Source organism: Oryx dammah, unplaced genomic scaffold, assembly GCF_014754425.2.
Source record: "Oryx dammah isolate SB20612 unplaced genomic scaffold, SCBI_Odam_1.1 HiC_scaffold_27, whole genome shotgun sequence".
In the NCBI taxonomy this organism is placed as follows: Eukaryota; Metazoa; Chordata; class Mammalia; order Artiodactyla; family Bovidae; genus Oryx; species Oryx dammah.
In genome coordinates, this window is record NW_024070211.1 from 50,871,153 (window position 1) to 50,894,422 (window position 23,270).

The 23,270-nt window shown below is 40.6% G+C and overlaps 1 protein-coding gene across 1 annotated transcript in view; it reads left to right on the forward strand.

Annotated features, from left to right (window-relative positions):
• HECW2 (HECT, C2 and WW domain containing E3 ubiquitin protein ligase 2) overlaps window positions 1-23,270 on the forward strand; it is a 192,035-nt gene that overhangs the window by 13,390 nt on the left and 155,375 nt on the right. The window contains exon 2 of the mRNA XM_040228890.1: window positions 9,528-9,635. Within this exon, the coding sequence (XP_040084824.1) occupies window positions 9,629-9,635 (7 nt within the window). The 5' untranslated portion in view covers window positions 9,528-9,628. The remainder of the gene's footprint in view (window positions 1-9,527; window positions 9,636-23,270) is intronic.

A 23,270-nucleotide genomic window follows, 5' to 3' on the forward strand; every position in this document is an offset into this window, starting at 1 on the left:
CAGTCTGTTGTTCCATGTCCAGTTCTAACTGTTGCTTCCTGACCTGCATTCAGGTTTCTCAAGAGGCAGGTCAGGTGATCTGGTATTCCCATCTTTTTCAGAATTTTCCACAGTTGATTGTGATCCACACAGTCAAAGGCTTTGGCATAGTCAATAAGGCAGAAATAAATGTTTTCCTGGAACTCTCTTGCTTTTTTGATGATCCATCGGATGTTGGCAATTTGATCTCTGGTTCCTCTGCCTTTGTTGAAGGGCTAAGTGTAATTTTAAAAAACACTAAGTGAAATCAGTTGGGAAAATATCATGGATTGCCAAAATAAGGCAAGAATAGGTATTTTTAAGAGTTTTCTTGATTATGATCCCACAATATTCACAAAAAGGTATGAAAATTTTATTAGAAGGATTTTAGGGCTTTTGGGGTGTGCACTATGCCTTTATATTTAGAGAAAATGGACTACCAACTAGATTTATAAGATAAAGAATATATAAGAGACATGAGTGGACAAGCTTTATATAAACTCTGCCAAACAAAATTACATTTAGAGAAGATATTTAGGTACATGCATTAAACATCTCCAATGTTTTTATGATTATATTCCAGCTAGAAAGTTACCTAAATATCTAGAATATACACTCCAAGAATATAAACTCCATTGTAATTGTAATATACACTTTAATCTTGGTAGGAAGGAAAATAAGAATGATATGAGAAAAGCGGCAAGGAAGGCAGTGGTCAAGGAGCAAAAGCAGGAAAATATACCTCATGGAGGCTGATGTGTTTCTAGGTTAGGAGGAATAATCTAATGGTCAAAGTGAGAGAAGGTACTGATAGAAGTGTTTGAGTTAAGGGCACCACCATTATTGCCTAGAACTCTGGGCAAGAAGGCAAGAAATAGATACGGGTAGCAGAAAAGATGGCAGTAGGGAGATGGAGAAACCAGGGAGATGGGGCCTCATATCGTCCATGTTCTGGATGTCATAGAATGCATGGTACCTTGCTCTAAGTCATAGGGTAGAAATTATAGGATATGAGGACAGATATCCTCAGATATCTGTGGGACAGATCTGCACAGTTCTTAAGAGAAATGGGGAAGGGAAGTGGCCAAGCAAAACAAAACAATTGATAATTGACTTTAAAGAGCAATGACATTTATTTGATCTGTCAGAATCTTTGTTGAATTAATGGAAGAAATAGATGCATATATTATGTGTATATGATACATCTAAGAAATTTAGAACCCTTTCTTTGGTATAGTATTTTATACTCAATTATTTTTCTTCTTTGGAGTAGGGGCGTTTAAGAAAGATTGAATTGCCTAAAATAGATGTTAAATGAGGGTAAAGAAAAACAAGTTACACAATCTGGGAAAAAATATTCTGTCCTCAAATATCCATGAAAAGTAGATCTGAGCAGAGAAACACAGTCACTAAGAAGGTGTTCTTTGGCTAGGTGAGAACGGATTGCAACCTAATTGAAGGTGTTTACCTACTTTAAAAAGTTTTAGTATGAAGGACAAATTAAAATCAGTGTTCTTGAAACAAAGACAAAGGATGAGTCATTCTATTTAGTTTTTAGAATAGTGCCGCCAAGGCTAGCCAGAGCTCTGCTGTCTTGTGGCAGTGGGAGCTGGAGCCATGGAGGTTGTGAACACTACTGTAAAATCCTGTGACCCTACTCTGTGACCCTACACTGGCTTATTTCTAGAAGTTTTATATCTTTAGTTAAGAGTAACTGTCACTCTATGACAAGAGTGCTACTATCTGTCAGGGATGATGAATTATCAGAAATATAATCTCATCAGAGAAAAATTTCCATGTAGAATAGCCAGAAGTTACCCAACTTGGGTAACTTCTACGTGACAGACACTATGTGTGGTGGGGAATAAGACTTTCCCCATGAAGGTTACAGGATTGTTTCTCACTGTAACATTTGGGGCTTAAAAAAAAAAGAGCAGACCCATCAAGCATCTGCTCTGTGCCTTTTCTTCCTAATTCGGATTCATTTCTCATCATATATGAGATGTTTGAGTTCCTTATGAGTCTGAATGATCATGGTCCATTTTCAACATCTTGCTTCCAGAGACTAGCCTTTATTTCTTTAAATATCATAAATTTAACCAAATAGAGTTGTCCACATTGCCTATAAACCAATGATAGGAGCTAAAGTCAGAGATATATGGTTTATGCTAACCCCATGAGCTGGTAGGTGATTTGAACACCTTACTCTAGGTCTCTTCCTTGGTTAAGGGCCTGAGGAGGCAGCACCTGTAACTCGTTCTCCCTTATTTCTGGCTTCTGAGACCAAGGGAGGATATTTACGCAGTGCAGTATTTCTACCTCGAAGTGAATATAATAAGCAAAGACAAAGTTACTAGTGGCTCTTCTTGGAACAGGAGATGCTGGCACTGGTTCTCTGACACAATTCTCCTCCAGGGAACATGTAAAGGCTTGTGTCAAGCCCCAGGAATCACTTCTGTGTGGCGATGAGTCCTCTTATGATAATTCTCATCTCATTACCCCCACCCTCCCCTCTGTTTCTGCTCTTCAGTGCTCCGTCTCCCTAGGGTTGATATGTCAGAAGTGTGTACTTGGTTTGGCTTAACTGATGGCTTGCGGTGAAAAAGTTTAGTAATAGTAGAAGTGCCAACCCTCTTATGGTGCGGTCACACTTTAAGAAGTATAATTTTGTGAAAGTTGCATTTTATCATTGTGATCCTAAAATGAGTTTTGTTATTGCCTGTCTTTCCTGAGGCCTCAAGAGGAAACTGACACAACAGTGTTTTCAGAAAATTTCTCATGTGCGTAGCTGTCTGGCGTTTTGAACAGTGGGATGGACACCTTCTACTCCCTGTGTGTGTGTTCTTCTCCTCTCAGGGTCCAGCTTCCTGAAGCCTTCCATGTGACCAACAGCTAGCACAATACATCTGTTTGTGACAACATGAAAGTCTCTGTTCCTATGCAAGCAACTTTGCCCATTAAAGTATGTTTTAGAGAATAAGCTACCTTTGTTGTCTAAACTGGAGAAGTGATGCAGTCTCAGTGATTCTGGTTCAAGTCAGGCCTCATGGGTCTAAATCACTGAATGACTTTCAGGATGGTAATTGTGTCTGTTAGGAACTGTGTTCGGCCACAAGTAACAGAAACCCAACCACAGGGGCTTAAATAACTAGGAATTTATTTTTTCCTCAGTAGCAAGACATCTGAGGGCCATTCAGGGTTCAAAGTACCATCATGGATGTTTCTAGCTTCTTTCTCTGTCATCCTTAGCTTGTGGCTCTCATCTAAGGAGAGAGGAGGTTGTGGGGGGAGAGCAAAAAGATTATTGAGTGTCCTCTTATCAATCTTAATAATTAATAGCTCCCCCAGAAGTCCCACCCAGTAGAATTCAACGCACATGCACTGGCCACATGCCACCCTTAGCTGCATTTAAGGGTAACTATTTTAACTGGGTGCATTGTTACCTTGGACAGAATTGGGGTTCAGTTGACAAGGAAGAGGCTCAAGGGAGAGGCAGTGAGCAGCATCTGCCCTGAGGAGCCACATGCCATCTTTCAAATCCAGTTTTAGGTGATACTTGAGTGCCTAATTAAAATTAAAAGCTTCTGCACAACAAAGGAAACTATGAGCAAGGTGAAAAGACAGCCTTCAGAATGGGAGAAAATAATAGCAAATGAAGCAACTGACAAAGAATTAATCTCAAAAATATACAAGCAAATCCTGCAGCTCAATTCCACAAAAATAAGTGACCCAATCAAAAAATGGGCCAAAGAACTAAACAGACACGTCTCCAAAGACGACATACAGATGGCTAACAAACACATGAAAAGATGCTCAACATCACTCATTATCAGAGAAATGCAAATCAAGACCACAGTGAGGTACCATTTCATGCCACTCAGAAAGGCTGCTATCCAAAATCTACAAGGAATAATTGCTGGAGAGAGTGTGGAGAAAAGGAACCCTCTTACACTGTTGGTAGGAATGCAAACTAGTACAGCGACTATGGAGAACAGTGTGGAGATTCCTTAAAAAACTGGAAATAGAACTGCCATATGACCCAGCAATCCCACTGCTGGGCATACACACTGAGGAAACCAGAATTGAGAGAGACAAGTGTACCCCATTATTTGTTGTAGCACTGTTATAATAGCCAGGACATGGAAGCAACCTAGATGTCCATCAGCAGAAGAATGGATAAGAAAGCTGTGGTACATATACATAATGGAGTATTACTCAGCCATTAAAAAGAATACATTTGAATCAGTTCTAATGAGGTGGATGAAACTGGAGCCTATTATACAGAGTGAAGTAAGTCAGAAAGAAAAACACCAATACAGTATACTAACACATATATATGGAATTTAGAAAGATGGTAACAATAACCCTGTATGCAAGAAAGCAAAAGAGACACAAATGTATAGGACAGTCTTGAACTCTGGGAGAGGGCGAGGGTGGGATGATTTGGGAGAATGGCATTGAAACATGTATAATATCATATGTGAAATGAATCACCAGTCCAGGTTCGATGCATGATACAGGATGCTCGGGGCTGGTGAACTGGGATGACCCAGAGGGATGGGATGGGGAGGGAGATGGGAGGGGGGAGCAGGATGGGGAACATGTGTACACCCATGGCAGATTCATGTTGATGTATAGCAAAACCAATACAATATTATAAAGTAATTAGCCTCCAATGAAAATAAATAAATTTAGATTTAAAAATATCAGTGTGATTGTATTTCTGTGATGGAATGGAATGGATTGCCTTGTGTTGTTTTTCTTAGAGGAGGTGACACTGCTTCTTGGCCTTTCACTATAAAGAATCTTTGACTTATGCTGTTTTGATTACAGACAGCAGAAAGGACCACTCCTCCCAGACCTCTTTGACTTCTCAATGTCAGTGGACACTGAGACACTGGACATTAAAACAAGTGGACTCCAAGGGAAACCACAGAGAGAAATCCCTCAGAGCTGGATTATCCAACCCCTCATGTGGACCACCTTCTGTTTCTTTTATGCTCTTAAGAATTGAGGTTTTTATTCTCAGGACTATTCCCTTGGACTTTGAACCTGTTTTCTACCTTTCCTGTTTTAGTGGATCACTGACTTCACCCTGTCTGCTTAATTCCAGCTCTCAGTTAAAGTGTATGCCTGATCTTCCCTCCTAGGAAAGAGGTTTGGGGATGAAAATGAGGTGCATCTAACTTTAAGAGCCAGTGTCTCTGCACACACACTTGTGTACCTGTAAAACTCTGAATGGTCCCTTTGTCACATCCTCAGTTTCATTTCCTATTCCAGGACATTAGGGCCGAGCTTCAAACTAGAGTGAGGTGAGCAAGTTAAAGAACATGAATCTCTTCTGCCTTCATGGTGGGGCAGAGCCTGGGGCAGCCAGAGCACCCCTACTGTCAACTTATGTGGTCAATGTCTCTTTCATGTACCCCAGTGTGTCCTACAAACATGACCATTTTCTTAGTGCCATGAAGTCAGAGAGCTTAGATCCTATCAGAGAGCTTTCAGGCCTGTTCTTTGGATCTGTCCTTTCTGTCATTCTTCCTCTTTCCTTCTCATATGTTGTGTCAAGGTAACCCACTGCTGACCATTGTGAACAATTATCTCAGCCATTGTGCTGACTTGCTTGGTATTTCCTGAACACTATCGATGGCAAACCTGTGCTGTGTCTTGACTCAGTTTCCTAGCTTAATATCCCCTCTCTTAACCCCATCTTGATTCTCTTATATTCTATCAGCTTAGCTATTTATTTATTTATTTATTTATTTTTACAAAGGACTTTATAGACAGGAGCTCACCCAATCTCTTTTTCTGTGTCATCTCATTGCTGGTTGATGAACAATCACACTCTTTGTTCTTTGCAGATTTGTCTTTTGGCACTTTAGTGACCAAACTGGCTAAGCCCAGACATGACATTTACTTTCCACCTGCCTACTCTTCTCCCTAGTTCTCTCTTGTAAATGCAAGTCATTCAGTTCAGTTCAGTTCAGTCACTCAGTCATGTCCGACTCTTTGTGACCCCATGAATCACAGCACGCCGGACCTCCCTGTCCATCACCAACTCCCGGAGTTCACTCAAACTCATGTCCATTGAGTTGGTGATGCCATCCAGCCATCTCATCCTCTGTCGTCCCCTTTATCTCCTGCCCCCAATCTCTCCCAGCATCAGAGTCTTTTCCAATGAGGCAACTCTTCACATGAGGTGGCCAAAGTACTGGAGTTTCAGCTTTAGCATCATTCCTTCCAAAGAACACCCAGGACTGATCTCCTTTAGAATGGACTGGTTGGATCTCCTTGCAGTCCAAGGGACTCTCAAGAGTCTTCTCCAACACCATAGTTCAAAAGCATCAATTCTTTGGCGCTCAGCCTTCTTCACAGTCCAACTCTCACATCCATACATGACCACTGGAAAAACCATAGCCTTGACTAGATGGACCTTTGTTGGCAAAGTAATGTCTCTGCTTTTGAATACTCTATCTAGATTGGTCATAACTTTCCTTCCAAGGAGTAAGCGTCTTTTAATTTCATGGCTGCGGTCACCATCTGCAGTGATTTTGAAGCCCAAAAAATAAAGTCTGATGCAAGTCGTTAAGTAAGTCATTATGAATCAGTTCATTTCAGTCACTCAGTTGTGTCCTATTCTTTGTGACCCCATGGACTGCAGCACACCAGGCTTCTCTGCTATCACCAACTCCTGAAGCTCACTCAAACTCACATCCATCTAGTTGGTGATGCCATTGAAACATCTCATCCTTTGTCATCTGCTTTTCCTCCTGCTTTCAATCTTGTCCAGCATTAGGGACTTTTCCATGAGTCAGTTCTTTGTATCAGTTGGCCAGAGTATTGGAGTTTCAGCTCCACCATCAGTCCTTCCAATGAATATTCATGACTGATTTCCTTTAGGATTGACTGATTGGATCTCCTTGTAATCCAAGGGACTCTCAAGAGTCTTCTCTAACACCACAGTTCAAAAGCATCAGTTCTTTGGCGCTCAGCTTTCTTTATAGTTCAACTCTCACATGCATACGTGACTACTGGAAAAACAATAGCTTTGACTAGATGGACTTTTGTTGGCAAAGTAATGTCTCTGCTTTTTAATATGCTGTCTAGGTTGGTCATAGATTTTCTTCCAAGGACCAAGCGTCTTTTAATTTCATGGCTGCAGTTACCATCTGTAGTGATTTTGGAACCTAAAAAAACTAAAGTCTGTCACCGTTTCCATTGTTTCCCTATCTACTTGCCATGAAGTGATGAGACCGGATGCCATGATCTAAGTTTTCTGAATGTTGAGTTTCAAGCCAGCTTTTTCACCCTCCTGTTTCACTTCCATCAAGAGGCTCTTTCATTCTTCTTTGCTTTCTGCCATAAGGTTGGTGTCATCTGCATATCTGAGATTATTGGTATTTCTCTTGACAGTCTTGATTCCAGCTTGTGCTTCATCCAGCCCAGCGTTTCTCATGATGTACTCTGCATATAAGTTAAATAAGCAGAGTGACAGTATACAGCCTTGATACTCCTTTCCTAATTTGGAACCAGTCTCTTGTTCCATGACCAGTTCTAAGTGTTACTTCTTGACCTGCATACAGATTTCTCAGGAGGCAGGTCAGGTGGTCTGGTATTCCCATCTCTTTCAGAATTTTCCACAGTTTGTTGTGATCCACACAGTCAAAGGCCTTGGCATAGTCAATAAAGCAGAGGTAGATATTTTTCTGGAACTCTCTTGCTTTTTTGATGATCCAGTGGATGTTCATGATTTGATCTCTGGTTCCTCTGCTTTTTCTAAATCCAGCTTGAATATCTGGAAGTTCAAGTTTCACATACTGTTGACGCCTGGCTTGGAGGATTTGAGCATTCCTTTGCTAGCGTGTGAGATGAGTGCAGCTGTGCAGTAGTTTGACATTCTTTGGCCTTGCATTTCTTTGGGATTGGAATGAAAACTGACCTTTTCCAGTCCTGTGGCCACTGCTGAGTTTTCCAGATTTGCTGGTTTATTGAGTGTGGCACATTCACAGCATCATCTTTTAGGATTTGAAATAGCTCAACTGGAATTCCGTCACCTCCACTAGCTTTGTTCATAGTAATGCTTCCTACGGCCCACTTGACTTCACATTCCAGGATGTCTGGCTCTAGGTGAGTGATCATACCATCGTGATTATCTGGGTCTTGAAGATCTTTTTTGTATAGTTCTTCTGTGTATTCTTGCCACCTCTTCTTAATATGTTCTGCTTCTGTTAGGTTCATAATATTTCTGTCCTTTATTGTGCCCATCTTTGCATGGAATGTTCCCTTGGTATCTCTAATTTTCTTGAAGAGATCTCTAGTCTTTCCCATTCTCTTGTTTTCCTCTATTTCTTTGCATTGATCGCTGAGGAAGGCTTTCTTATCTCTCCTTGCTATTCTTTGGAATTCTGCATTTACACGGGTATAGCTTTCCTTTTCTCCTTTGCCTTTAGCTTCTTTTCTTTTCTCAGCTCTTTGTAAGGCCTCCTCAGACAACCATTTTGCCTCTGCATTTTTTTTTCCCTTGGGGATGGTCTTGATCACTGTCTCCTGTACAATGTCATGAACCTCTGTCCATAGTTCTTCAGGCACTCTGTTATCAGATCTAATCCCTTGAATCTGTTTGTCACTTCCACTGTCAAATTGTAAGGGATTTGATTTAGGTCATTCTTGAATGGTCTAGTGATTTCCCCTACTTTCTTCAATTTACATTTGAATTTGGCAATCGGGAGTCCATGATGTGAGCCACAGTCAGCTCCCGGTCTTGTTTTCTCTGACGGTATAGAGCTTCTCTATCTTTGCCTGCAAAGAATATAATCAATATGATTTTGATATTGACTATCTGGTAATATCCATGTGTAGAGTCTTCTCTTGTATTGTTGGAAGAGGGTGTTAAGACCAGTGTGTTCTCTTAGCAAAACTCTGTTAGCCTTTGTGCTGCTTCATTCTGTACTTCAAGGCCAGATTTGCCTGTTACTCCAGGTACCTCTTGCCTGTTACTCCAGGTATCTCTTGATTTCCTACTTTTGCATTCCAGTACCCTATAATGCACTGCTGACCCTTAGCTCCACAGGAGACACTCAAACACTCAACGGCAGGTCTGGCTCAGTCTCTGTGGAGTCTCCTGGTATGCACAAGATTTTAGTTTGAGTTCTCCGAGCGTATCTATCACATATGGGGTTTGATTCTAAATGCAGTTTCACCCCTCCTTCCATTTTGCTTGGGCTTCTCCTTTGCCCTTGGATGTGGGATATATTTTTTTGGTGGGATCCAATATTCTCCTGTTGATGATTGTTCACCAGTGAGTTGTAATTTTGGAGTTCTCGCAGGAGAAGATGAGCTCATGTTCTACTCTGCCATTTTAAATAATCAACCGTCATTAACAATAGTGTCCATTAATATTTCCCTCTTTACTTTTTTCCATTTAGTTTAGAAATCATACTACATCTTTGAGCTAAGGAAATACAAAGGAGTTATGATTATAAGCTTAAGAAGTGTTTATTTGGTTTTTCCAGATGAGAATTCTCCAGCCAACTTCTGGGATTCTAAAAACAGGGGTGTGACTGGAACACAAAAAGGACAAATTGTATGGAGAATTGAGCCTGGGCCCTATTTCATGGAGCGTAAGTACCTAAGTGTTAACATAAGTTTGTATTTGAACATTTCAGATATGCAGAAATCTATGAAGTCTTTTATGAATTTTATTGTAAAAGTTTTTGATTCTTATTTATAAATGTATGCCATGTCACCCCAAACTGTAAAATATATTCTTTTGGGAAATATTCATTAGAGAATGTTACTATGGTTTGAAAAAAGTGTATGCATGTCTCTAAGTGTGTGTGTATAACATATATCTGATGAATGTATGGTATATAAATTCTGTATCTTTGACAAAAGAGGCAAGAATATACAAGGGAGAAAAACAAACTCTTTAACAAGTGGTGCTGGGAAAACTGGTCAACCACTTGTAAAAGAATGAAACTAGAACACTTTCTAACACCATACACAAAAATAAACTCAAAATGGATTAAAGGTCTAAATGTAAGACCAGAAACTATAAAACTCCTAGAGGAGAACATAGACAAAACACTCTCCGACATAAATCAGAGCAGGATCCTCTATGACCCACCTCCCAGAATACTGGAAATAAAAGCAAAAATAAACAAATGGGACCTAATTAAAATTAAAAGCTTCTTCACAACAAGGAAACTATAAGCAAGGTGAAAAGACAGCCTTCAGAATGGGAGAAAATAATAGCAAATGAAGCAACTGACAAACAACTAATCTCAAAAATGTACAAGTAACTCCTGCAGCTCAATTCCAGAAAAATAAACGACCCAATCAAAAAATGGGCCAAAGAGCTAAACAGACATTTCTCCAAAGAAGGCATACAGATGGCTAACAAACGCATGAAAAGATGCTCAACATCACTCATTATCAGAGAAATGCAAAGTAAATTCTGTGAGTATTATAATATAGTACACATTTTATATACCCTTGTTCTTCATTTATAATTAATACTATATTAATTTCAAAGGGCAGAAAGGATAATTCAAGATTTCAGTTAATTTAAGAATTTTATTTGCCTCTAGGATACTTCACTATTATTTTTCCCAACAGAAGAATAAGTTTTGCTTTTGGTCTTGGTCTTTCCAGGTGTAGATGAGATAATCTGGGGCACATTACCATAGAGGTCATTTACTAGGGATCAGAGATTGGCTGCAAATAACCATTACCCAGTTGATTTGATGTTATATTTATTTATAAACACGCATCCTCTATGCAGTACTTCTATATAGTTTTATATATATATATACATAGATGCATGTGTACATATAAATGATTTACTGGTCTGTCCAGGTTAACTTCTACATATACGGAATTTATTTTTCTGCAATAGAGAAAAAACTGAGCTCTTTAAATGTTTCTGAGCTGTTTAACTCCATAGTAAGAATTAAGTTTTCTATATGGAATTTAATATAAGAAAGAGAGAGAATATAGTACCAGAGATACTGGTACTTAAGAATGGTAGCTCAGTTCAGTTAAGTCGCTCAGTCATGTCTGACTCTTTGTGACCCCATGGACTGCAGCACGCCAGGCTTCCCTGTCCATCACCAACTCCCAGAGCTTACTCAGACTCATGTCCATTTAGTCAGTGATGCCATCCAACCATCCCATCCCCTGTTGTCCCCTTCTCCTCCTGCCTTCAATCTTTCCCAGCATCAGGGTCTTTTCCAATGAGTCAGTTATTTGCATCAGGTGGCCAAAGTATTCGATTTTCAGCTTCAGAATCAGTCCTTGCAATGAATATTCAGGACTGATTTCCTTTAGGATGGACTAGTTGGATCTCAGTTTGATTAAAAATGGAAGCCTGCTGTAGGCATATCTGTTTTGAAGCATGTAAAACTTCTGTAATATAAAAAGTCATTTAAAATATTAACAGCTATTATTTTTGAATTACCATTAAAGACATCAGATAATTTGTTTGACCATTTTACTGGTAGGTCAGCATTTCATAGCTTTCTCTAATCCCACTTGTGCCCTGTAAGGAGTGTCTTTTTCTTCAGAGTTCAATTTCTGGTTTGTCTTTAAACCGTACGCGTAATGTGGTTGTTAAGAGAAAATGTTTATCATGTAACAGTAAGTGAGGGGAGCGGTAAGCAGATATATAAAGCATTAGTTCAGTTGCTCAGTCATGTCCGACTCTTTGCAACTCCATGGACTGCAGCACACCAGGCTTCCCTGTCCATCAACAACTCCCAGAGGTACAAAACTCATGTCCATTGCATCGGTGATGCCATCCAACCATCTCATCCTCTCCTAGCTAATACAACATGTACAAAAAAGTCCCAGAGATTCACCAAAATGTGAACAATGGTTGTATCTGGGAGGTGACATTATGGGTGATTTGTTTTTATTGCCTGTTTCTCATCTTTACTTTCTGAGAGTGGTCCAGCTGCTGTCTCTAAGTAATGAGAAGCATAAGTGATAAAAAGAATATGGTAAAAAATGGAATGGGAAGTAGCTGGGTTTACTTTCAGTGTGATTCCTCCTTGGAAAAGATCCCTGGGTTTAAGAGGCTGATCTAGCTGAGAAATATTGCCAATTGAACTTCAGGGAAAACCTTCCTGTTTGCTCTAAAATGCTGAAGACTTCTAGGAATGATTGCTTTTTGATGGAGTGTGCAGATTCACATTATGGGGCTCATGTGAACACCTGGGAAGAGGTCAGTACCACATGCTGCTGTAATTTGGAACATTATGAGTTAAAAAAAAAAACCCATTTACAGAATATCCCACTTGCCATGATTAATTTTCTTTCTCCATGAAGTGTGAATTAGAGATGTGTAATGTCCTGGCTGATTAGGATATAGTGAGCATCTCTGTCTTGACAAATGTCTTTCTTTACATCTCACTGTTAATGTTTAGCAGAAGTGGGCTTGATGTTGAAGTTAGGAATTGGGAATGCTTTTGGTTTTCTCCTCTACTTTAGCATTTCTACCTTAATTCTTCACACAGTGAGGGTATTGTGCAGCATGATTGTGAAACTGGAAATATTCATTAATACCTTTTTAAGGACTGAGTAAAGCTGTATAAATTAAAGTGAAAGTGAATAGGAAGTACAGAAAGATTTGGAAGTACGGAAAGTAAGAAAGTTTATCTTCATTCATCAGAATGGGGTCTCCCCCAGGACACGTTTCTATCCCTTTGAAATCCATTCAATGTAAAAATCTCAGGTGGTATTTATATCAGTGCTTAGAAGTGTAGTCCCTGTCTTTTAGACATCATTTTTTATTTTTTTATTCCATGTCTGGCTTGAGCAGATCTAAAGGGGACTTCCAGCATAATGAAATTTTGCGTGAATCTCTGGAGATAATGGTGTGAAATGTAAAAAAAAAAAAAAAAAAAACAAAAAACTGTGACTGGGGAATGGATTAACCACATCTATGTTTTCAACCTCTGATCTTGAAAACTTATGACATTAAAAACTTTTGCTTTCATCTTCAGAAAGAACATTTATCTTTAGCTAATCAGAAGTCCAAGTAAAGTAAAATTCTCTGAAAATTGACTTAAGTTTGTGGGCAAACCTGGATTTGAGCACATTTAGGCTGTTTCTGAAAGTAAAGATGGCTTTTGTTTATCTGGATAAACCTCCAGAGGAGGCGGGTGACCCAGACTTACAGGGCCCACTGGGATGAATTTGAAGGACAAAGACAGGTTTAATTTTAGGTAAATGACCTTCCTAGACATTGGAGAGGAGGATCAGCTTCATGTACACTCACTTGTCACTGTCAAAATTCCTCAAATGAGGTTATGCTCATGGAAAATGACTGCATCACCTGTGCAATGTATATTCTTGAGTTTTAACATCTAAGAGGCAACATTCAGAAAACTAAGATCATGGCATCTGGTCCCATCACTTCATGGCAAATAGATGGGGAAACAGTGGAAACAGTGTCAGACTTTATTTTTGGGGGATCCAAAATCACTGCAGATGGTGATTGCAGCCATGAAATTAAAAGACGCTTACTCCTTGGAAGGAAAGTTATGACCAACCTAGATAGCATATTCAAAAGCGGAAACATTACTTTGCCAACTAAGGTCCGTCTAGTCAAGGCTATGGTTTTTCCAGTGGTCATGTATGGATATGAGAGTTGGACTGTGAAGAAAGCTGAGCGCTGAAGAATTGATGCTTTTGAGGAGCTGTGGTGTTGAAGACTCTTGAGAGTCCCTTGGACTGCAAGGAGATCTAACCAGTCCATTCTAAAGGAGATCAACCCTGGGTGTTCTTTGGAAGGAATGATGCTAAAGCTGAAACTCCAGTACTTTGGCCACCTCATGCGAAGAATTGACTCATTGGAAAAGACTCTGATGCTGGGAGGGATTGGGGGCAGGAGGAAAAGGGGACGACCGAGGATGAGATGGCTGGATGGCATCACGGACTCGATGGACGTGAGTCTGAGTGAACTCCAGGAGTTGGTGATGGACAGGGAGGCCTGGCGTGCTGCGATTCATGGGGTCGCAAAGAGTCGGACACAACTGAGTGACTGAACTGAACTGAAGAGGTTTCAAAAATTGTCTTGGCATTTTAAAACATCTATTTTATTCTGTGTAGTCTTTCATAAACTTTGGTCATTCGTTCATTCAGACCTGCTTTTTTGACCTTCCTTCATCCCTTCCATTTATTTGTTCATTATGTCCCCAGCCATCATGAAGTATTTGGTTAAGTCCAACTTTTTGCCAGGCACCATTCAAGAACTCACTAAATCCTGAATCAGTATAAGGCTTAGAAATAGTCAACTACACTGCTGTGTACTGAACTCAACTGCTTTGTGATCATTAATGATGATAACCGAACATTGTTATTTGTATAAGTTATCTAATATTTTCACATATCTTATCTGTCTCAGCCCTGGGAAGTAGATAGGATTAGGAAGCTGTGCAGTATAGATGCATATGGCTGTGTAAGTGGCAGCCTCACATCTGATTGGCATTAAAGTTTGAAACAGAACCTTTGTGGGTGGCTTTTTAATGGGTGAGGGGAAAGGGGAGAGCCTCTTTATTTGTATTGTCAGAGCCCCTGCGATAACTTTCTCCTTTGCTAAGCCCTTGTCAACCAACATCAGAAGGGCCTTTTCGCCCCTTAGAGAGATTTTGGCTCTTTTCATGCTCTACGAGCATACTTTCTGTTTTAGTTCCAGTGACTTCTCTCATCCTGTTAGGATGTGCCACGTTTCACTGATGCAGTCTGTCTTTGATATTCAAGATTGTTTTTCTGAGCTTAAGCAGGGGAAGCCCTGGTTCTTTCAGGCTGCATGCTGTTGCTTAGTCACTAAGTCTTCTGGTCTGACTCTTTTGAGACCCCGTGGACTGTAACCTGCCAGACTCCTCTGTGCATAGGATTTCCCAGGCAGGAGTACTGGAGTGGGTTGTCATTTCCTTCTCCAGGGCATCTTTCGCACCTAGTACTCTTTACTGTTGAGCCATGAGGGAAGCCTTCTGGCTGCATTTGCTCCCATTAAAGACGATGATGCAGTGACATATAACCAGGTGAGTACGTCACTAGAACTATGGGTGAATTTTGTCAAAAGCATGAGAATTGGAATGTGTTTACTCTTTTTCAACTTGTGGCCTCTAAATAAAAGAGCCTATCAATAGGAATCATAATATTAAGACTTTATTAAAAGCACAAAGGCAGTGGTTAAAATATTGTTTTCTGAATTAGCTTGATTTTTAAAAATTATTCCATTTTAATGAGATAGAAATGACTAAATGAAGGACATTTCCATCCGTCTTTATGATTCAAAATAGTCAACTTCTAAAACTTGAGGGAAATCCAGGTTTTCTAAAAAGGAGCAAGCTATTAATTACTTCCTAAGGGAATATTGAAGGTATTTAATGTGGTAGATGATGTTTCAAAGATCCTAGTCTTTGAAACAAAATCATTTCTTGCAGAAAGTGGCCTATAGAACCTTTTTGTCAAAGAAAGCTTGAAATGGAATCTTTTTTTTTTTTAAATTTATTTATTTATTTATTTTTAATTTTTACTTTACAATTCTGTATTGGTTTTGGCATAGATTGACATGAATCCCCCACAGGTGTACATGTGTTCCCAAACATGAACCCCCCTCCCACCCCCCTCCCCACAACATCTCCCTGGGTCATCCCCGCGCGTCAGCCCCAAGCATGTCATATCCTGCATCAGACATAGACTGGCATTTCGATGAAATGGAATCTTATACTAATGCTTAGAGTTAATGTAGCTGAGTTGAGATTTGTTTTAAAAATAAGTTTTGAACAGATAACAGATGAAAAGAGTATAATGTTAAAAAGACACAAAAAATGAAAGTAATCTTTCCCAACTTCATGCCCCAATCACCAATTTCCCCTTCCCAAAGACAACTACTTTTACCAGTTTTACCTGATCTTTCTAAAAATACTTCATTTATATATAAACTCAGAAGTATGTTCTTTCTTTAAACAAATGGTAGAATGATTGCTTTAAAATGCAATGTCATCATGGCATGATTACAGAAACTCCTTTACTTGGGAACAGGTTTAAGTTCTTTCTGCTTTCCCAACCACTCCCAACAAGTCCATAGTGTCATCTTTGGACAGTGATCACCCTTCTATCTGTGGTGGACATGGAGCTGAGATGTCCTTGCCCTGGGGGATATTTTCATTTGTATGGAAGCTGGTAAATTAAAATTTTGAAAATAAGAGGGCTTCTTTGTCTTATCAGCACTTAGAGGCTGCTAAAACTCATTTTCATAACTTTATAAATAAACATGTCCAGAAGATTTTTAAAAGGGACCAAAAAATGTTTCCATGATCCATGACTGGCTTCGGCTGTTCAGAGGGGACCTGAGAGAGAAGAAGATGCCAGTTTCCTCTGAGGTGAGATCGGGCCCACCTGACTGTAAGTCCTTACAGGTTAAAGTGGGAGACCTCACTCTTCTCCTGCCTTACTGTCTCTGAGGCAACATGTTTAATGATGTGATTTTTTGGAAGAAAATGTTTTGCCTTTTATAATCCAAAGGAACCACATAAAATACATGTACATAGATATGTATATATTTCCTTCTCCAGAGTTTGAGGCAATTAGGGGTTTCCCAAATGGTGGCACTAGTGGTAAAGAATCCAAATGCAATGGAGGAGACACAAGAGATGAGGGTTCGAACCTCAGGTCAGGAAGATCCCCTGGAGGAAGACATGGTAACCCCTTCCAATATCCTTGCCTGGAGAATCCCATGGACAGAGGAGCCTGGCAGGCTACAGCCCATGGGTTTGCACAGAGTCAGACACGACTGAGGTAACTTAGCATGCTGGAGTGATGTAGCTGCCACAGCAGGCTGTGGACAAACCCTTCTCAGGTAGAATGCTCCTTAGTTCATATCCTCCAGCTTTACTGCCTGTGAGCTGGGCTGGCCCTGTGACCAGTGGCTCCTGTCTTATCTGATGCTCTGTCATCATGCCTGGATTTGCTTTCACCTCTTCTTGCATCTGTTTCTCAGGAATAGCTTTCTGTTTCCTCTTGCAGTTGGAGGTTAAAATAGTAGCTAAAATAGAAACATGAACACCAACTTCTCTCATCCACCCTCTTAAGTGTTCTCCCCAGTTACCTCTTCTCAAAACTAAAATGTTCAGAGACGTTTATCAAAATGCTGCTCTCACTTCAAGAGGGGATGTTGTTTAGTTGCATCATTTTAATAATCTTGAATGACCTCCTCAAACACTACATAATATGTGAAGGTGAAACTTTCCACTCAGCATGAAACGTTCCTGTATTTTAGGGGCAGAAGGCTTCACTGCTGTCCTGCTGAAGGAGGTGGCTAGTTTCAGTCCAGGTGCAAACAGCCAGTTCTGTCTGGTACTGGGTTTTTCTCCCTGGCAATTAGCTTATGCATTTGGTTTTGTAACAAGTGATCTGTGTAAGTCCCCATGTCTTTACATCGAATCTTAGAGCATTATAAAGCTATCAGTTCTGTGGTTTTTGGTGACCGTGTCCACAAAATCTGCTGTGCACAGTTCAGAATGAGTTTATTTTATAGTTTCAGGGATTATAATTTACCTCAGGGGTTGGAGATTGTTGTTTTAGCAAGGAATAAAATAGCACTTAAAACGAGTCAGCTGGCAAAGCTGGTTTGGTTATCAACATTCTACAGATAAAAATAAGCAGCTACTTTTTTGGTCTGTTAGTTTCCTAGTCTCTTAGCTCAATTCAGTTCAGTCACTCAGTCGTGTCTAACTCTTTCCAGCACCGTGGACTGTGGTACACCAGACCTCCCTGTCCATCACCAGCTCCCAGAGCCTACTCAAGCTCATGTCCATTGAGTCAGTGATGCCATCCAACCATCTCATCCTCTGTCGTTCTCTTCTCCTGCCACCTTCAATCTTTCCCAGCATCAGGGCCTTTTCCAAGGAGTCAGTTCTTTGCATCAGGTGGTCAAAGTATTGGAGTTGCAGCTTCAGCATCAATCCTTCCAATGAATATTCAGGACTGATTTCCTTTAGGATGGACTGGTTGGATCTCCTTGCAATCCAAGGGACTCTCAAGAGTCTTCTCCAACACCACACTTCAAAAGCATCAATTCTTCGGCTCTTAGCTTTTTTTATGGTCCAACTCTCACATCCATACATAACTACTGGAAAAGGCATAGCTCTCACTAGACAGATCTTTGTTGGCAAAGTAATGTCTCTGCTTTTTAATATGCTGTCTAGGTTTGTCATAGCTTTTCTTCCAAGGAGCAAGTGTCTTTTAATTTCATGGTGGCAGCCGCCATCTTGGAGGCTCCAACTCCAATCACTCCATCAGTGATTTTGGAGCCCCCCAAAATGAGGTCTGTCCTGTTTCCCTTGTTTCCCCATCTATTTCCCATGAAGTGATGGGACCAGATGCCATGATCTTTGTTTTCTGAATGTTGAGTTTTAAGCCAACTTTTTCACTGTTCTCTTTCACTTTCATCAAGAGGCTCATTAGTTTTTCACTTTCTGCCATAAGGGTGGTGTCATCTGCATATCTGAGGTTATTGATATTTCTCCCGGCAATCTTGATTCTAGCTTGTGCTTCATCCAGCCTAGCATTTCACATGATGTACTTGCATATAAGTTAAATAAGCAGGGTGACAATATACAGCCTTGACATACTCCTTTCCCGATTTGGAAGCAGTCTGTTGTTACATCTCTGGTTCTAACTGTGCCACTTGACCTGCATACAGATTTCTCAGGAGGAAGGTCTGATATTCCCATCTCTTGAAGAATTTTCCACAGTTTGTTGTGATCCACACAAAGGCTTTGGCATAGTCAATAAAGCAGAAATAGATGTTTTTTTCGAGCTCTGTTACCTAGCTGACTGTTAAAACTTTACAAAAGAGGAGGTGGTGTCCTAACTTGAGGGGCAGGGGGAAGATATCTTGGAAAAATGCACTTCTCTTTATTGAAAAACAAGCTGCTCACTCACTGGCTATTGATTGGATCTGTGAGGCACTGCTGCAGGCAGATTCACATGCTGCTGTTTCCCAGCATGTAGAACGTGATACTAATGAGCTCATGCCCACAGAATTCCCACCTTTTGCCGAGGTTGTTTCACTTTGACAGGTCTTGTGTGTATGACTTAGCTTTTTTCTTGCAGAATACATGCTATCATTTTTGGAGAAAACAAATGGGAGAGTGATTTGCTGAACTGTGGTGTTGGAGAAGACTCTTGAGAGTCCCTTGGACTGAAAGGAGATCCAACCAGTCCATCCTAAAGGAAATCAGTCCTGAATATTCATTGCAAGGACTGATGCTGAAACTGAAGCTCCTATATTTTGACCACATGATGTGAACAGCTGACTTCTTAGAAAAGACCCTGATGCTGGGAAAGATTGAGGGCAGGAGGAGAAGGGGATGACAGAGGATGAGAGGGTTGGATGGTGTCACTGACTCTATGGTCATGAGTTTGAGCAAGCTCCGGGAGTTGGCGATGTATAAGGAAGCCTGGTGTGCTGCAGTCCATGGGGTTGCAAAGATTTGGACACGACTGAGTGACTGAATCGGAGAAGGCAATGGCACCCCATTCCAGTACTCTTGCCTGGAAAATCACATGGACGGAGGAGCCTGGAAGGCTGCAGTCCATGGGGTCGCTTGGAGTCAGATACGACTGAGCCACTGCACTTTCACTTTTCACTTTCATGCATTGGAGAAGGAAATGGCAACCCACTCCAGTATTCTTGCGTGGAGAATCCCAGGGACGGAGGAGCCTGGTAGGCTGCCGTCTATGAGGTCACACAGAGTCGGACACGACTGAAGCGACTTAGCAGCAGCAGCAGCAGAGTGACTGAATTGAACTGAACACAATTATTACTGTTTCTGAGATCATGAAAACCCAGTGTTAGTGCTCAGTCAAGTCATTTAGGGTTCCCAGGGAATTCCTGCCAAGGTCATCTTGCTGGCCCTCCAGGCAGCATGCTCATCCCTGGTTCCCTGTTCTTGCTGCTCCTCACTCCTCTCTCTCCCCTCATTTTTCTCAGCTGAACGTTTGATTCTGTTTGTTCTGTGAGGCCTTTCTCACTCCACCATGCCCCTCACGAATCTTCTCCACAGTCTCCACCCTTGTACTCCGGTACTCTGCCTTTTCAGTGCTGGTCTTCTGGATTTTGTCATCTTAACAGCCGCACCATAAAACACCTGTTAGACCAGACTCCTCTCTCTGATTCCTTTGTTCTGTCTAACATAGTGCTGGGCATGGTTAAAAGCTTTTGCTTGATAATGCCAACTGCATTCTGAATTACTGTATCGTGATTAATGTACATGGAAAGATTCTATATTTTACCCCATGATAAACCTTTTTTTTTTTTTTTTGAGATTTAGTGTTTTTTAACTGATGGGAAATATAGTATTAGATTTTTATATATAATATTCCTATAAAGACCTAAAATAGGATTTTTCTTTAATTATTGCATCTTTTTCTTAAAATAAGCAAACCAAATACTCTGTATGAGGACATTTGGTGCAGTTAGTAAAGTCAGTGCAAGATTAACTTCCTGGGGAAATCACATTGAGCAGCCCCTTTTTAATAATCCAGGGGACTCAGCTGAGAGAGGAATCCCACTCTGGTAGGCTAGGACTCTCCCCTGGGCTCTGCCCTTCAGCACTGTTGCCTCTATTAAGTGAAACCTTGGGAAAAAGACACCTCACAGTTACACTTCAGTGTTTCACATGCTCTGTATACAGAAAATTTCATTGACTCTCGGTTCTACTCTTTGACATACATTGGCTTCATGGTAATTGTACTTAGTTTCCAAAAACAATAATTGGCATTTGTAATCTTGTTATCGAGTCCAAATTACATAATATATAAATACATATATATACATGCACATATATATATATATCTGTAGTTATATATATACATATACACATACATACCTGTGGAGATATAGATGTATATTTACTGGTGGTTCCTCAGTCTGATCCTTGTCTAGTGACTGCATTGAACTCACTTAGGGAAAAGATTTTTTTTTTTTTTTTGGTTGGCTGGTGGAAGTGATGAAATTTCAGTTGAGCTATTTCAAATCGTAAAAGATGATGATGCTGCACTCAATATGCCAGCAAATTTGGAAAACTCAGCAGTGGCCACAGGACTGGAAAAGATCAGTTTTCATTCCAATCCCAAAGAAACGCAATGCCAAAGAATATTCAAACTACCATACAATTGCACTCATCTCACACACTAACAAAATAATGCTCAAAATTCACCAATACAGGAACTTCAGCAATACATGAACTGAGAACTTCCAGATGTTCAAGCTGGTTTTAGAAAAGGCAGAGGAGCCAGAGATCAAATTACCAACATCCGTTGGATTGTAGAAAAAGCAAGAGAGTTCCAGAAAAACATCTCCTTCACTGACTATGCCAAGCCATTGATTGTGTGGATCACAACAAACTGTGGAAAATTCTTCAAGAGATGGGAATACGAGACCTTCCTCCTGAGAAATCTGTATGCAGGTAAAGAAGCAACAGTTAGAACCAGACATGGGACAATGATTGATTCCAAATTGTGAAAGGAGTACATCAAGGCTGTATATTGTTACTCTGCTTAATTAACTTATATGCAGAGTACATCATGAGAAATGCCGGGCTGGGTGAAGCACAAGCTGGAATCAAGATTGCCAGGAGGAGTATCAGTAACCTCAGATATGCAGATGATACCACCCTTATGGCAGAAAGTGAAGAATTAAAGAGCCTCTTGATGAAAGTGAAAGAGGACAGTGAAAAAGTTGGCTTAAAACTCAACATTCAGAAAACTAAGATCATGGCATCTGGACCCATCACTTCATAGCAAATAGATTGTGAAACAATGGAAACAGTGAGAGGCCTCATTTGGGGGGACTCCAGAATCACCACAGATGGTGACTGCAGCCATGAAATTTAAAGACTCTTGCTCCTTGGGAGAAAAGCTATGACCAACCTGGACAGCATATTAAAAAGCAGAGACATTACTTTGCCAACAGATTCATCTAGTGAAAGCTAGGGTTTTTCCAGTAGTCATATATGGATGTGAGAGTTGGACCATAAAGAAAGCTGAGTGCCAAATAAATGATGTTTTTGAACTGTGATGTTGGGGAACTCTTGAGAGTCCCTTGGACTGCAAGGAGATCTAACCAGTCCGTCCTAAAGGAAATCAGTCCTGAATATTCACTGGAAGGACTGATGCTGAAGCTGAAACTCTAATACTTTGGCCACCTGATGCGAAGAACTGACTCACTGGAAAAGACCATGATGCTGGGAAAGATTGAAGGCAGGAGGAGAAGGGGATGACAGAGAGATGGTTGGATGGCCATCACTGACTCAATGGACATGATTTTGAGTAAGCCTGGGAGTTGGTGATGGATAGGGAAGCCTGGCGTGCTGCAATCCATGGTGTCGCAAAGAGTCGGAAATGACTGAGTGGATGAACTGAAATGTGCCAGGTCTTAGTTGTGGCATGTGGGATCTTGTTCCCTGACCAGGGATAGAACCCAGGCCCCCTGCATTGGGAGTACACAGTCTTAACTACTGGATCACCAGGGAAGTCCCAGAAAATTGAAATAATATAGGTTTCCAGGTTTTCTCACTGCAGAGTCACCTACAGGTTTCCTTCATACTTCTTAGTCTGTTTCTTTCTATTTCCATTGACAGCTGCTGTCTGTCTTTATTGTAGAGGATAGGAGTGAAGGCTTTGGGATGGAACAGATGGGGTTTGAATCCTGACTCTGTCATTTTCTCTTTGACCATTAGCAAACCTCAATGCTGTTTTAAAAAATTATTTTATTTTTAATTGAATGACAATTGCTTTGCAGTATTGTGTTGATTTCTGCCAAACATCAACATGAGTCAGCTGTAGGTATACCTATGCCCCCTCCATCCTGAACCTCCCTACCACCTCCCTCCCCATGCCACACCTCTAGGCAGTTGCAGAGCCCTGGTTTGAGTTACCTGATCTGTACTATGGGGACAGGAATTTCTGCCTCCTGATGTGAGGGGTAAATAATAACAGGTGCAGAGGACCAACCTGCATTTTGTCCATCAGGCGCTCCTCTATTCTTATCTCTATACTGTATTTGGCATATTGTTTTTATGCATTGTTTTTCTAATATATTTGGGCTGTTCTTAGAAATTTTCAGAGAAGCCTATAAAATCAAACAAGACTCGGTATAATCTATTGCCTCTGACTGGAAAAGGAGGGGTCATTCAGAGTCCTTAACATGATTTGCCTCAAAGCAGCCTGTTGGATTT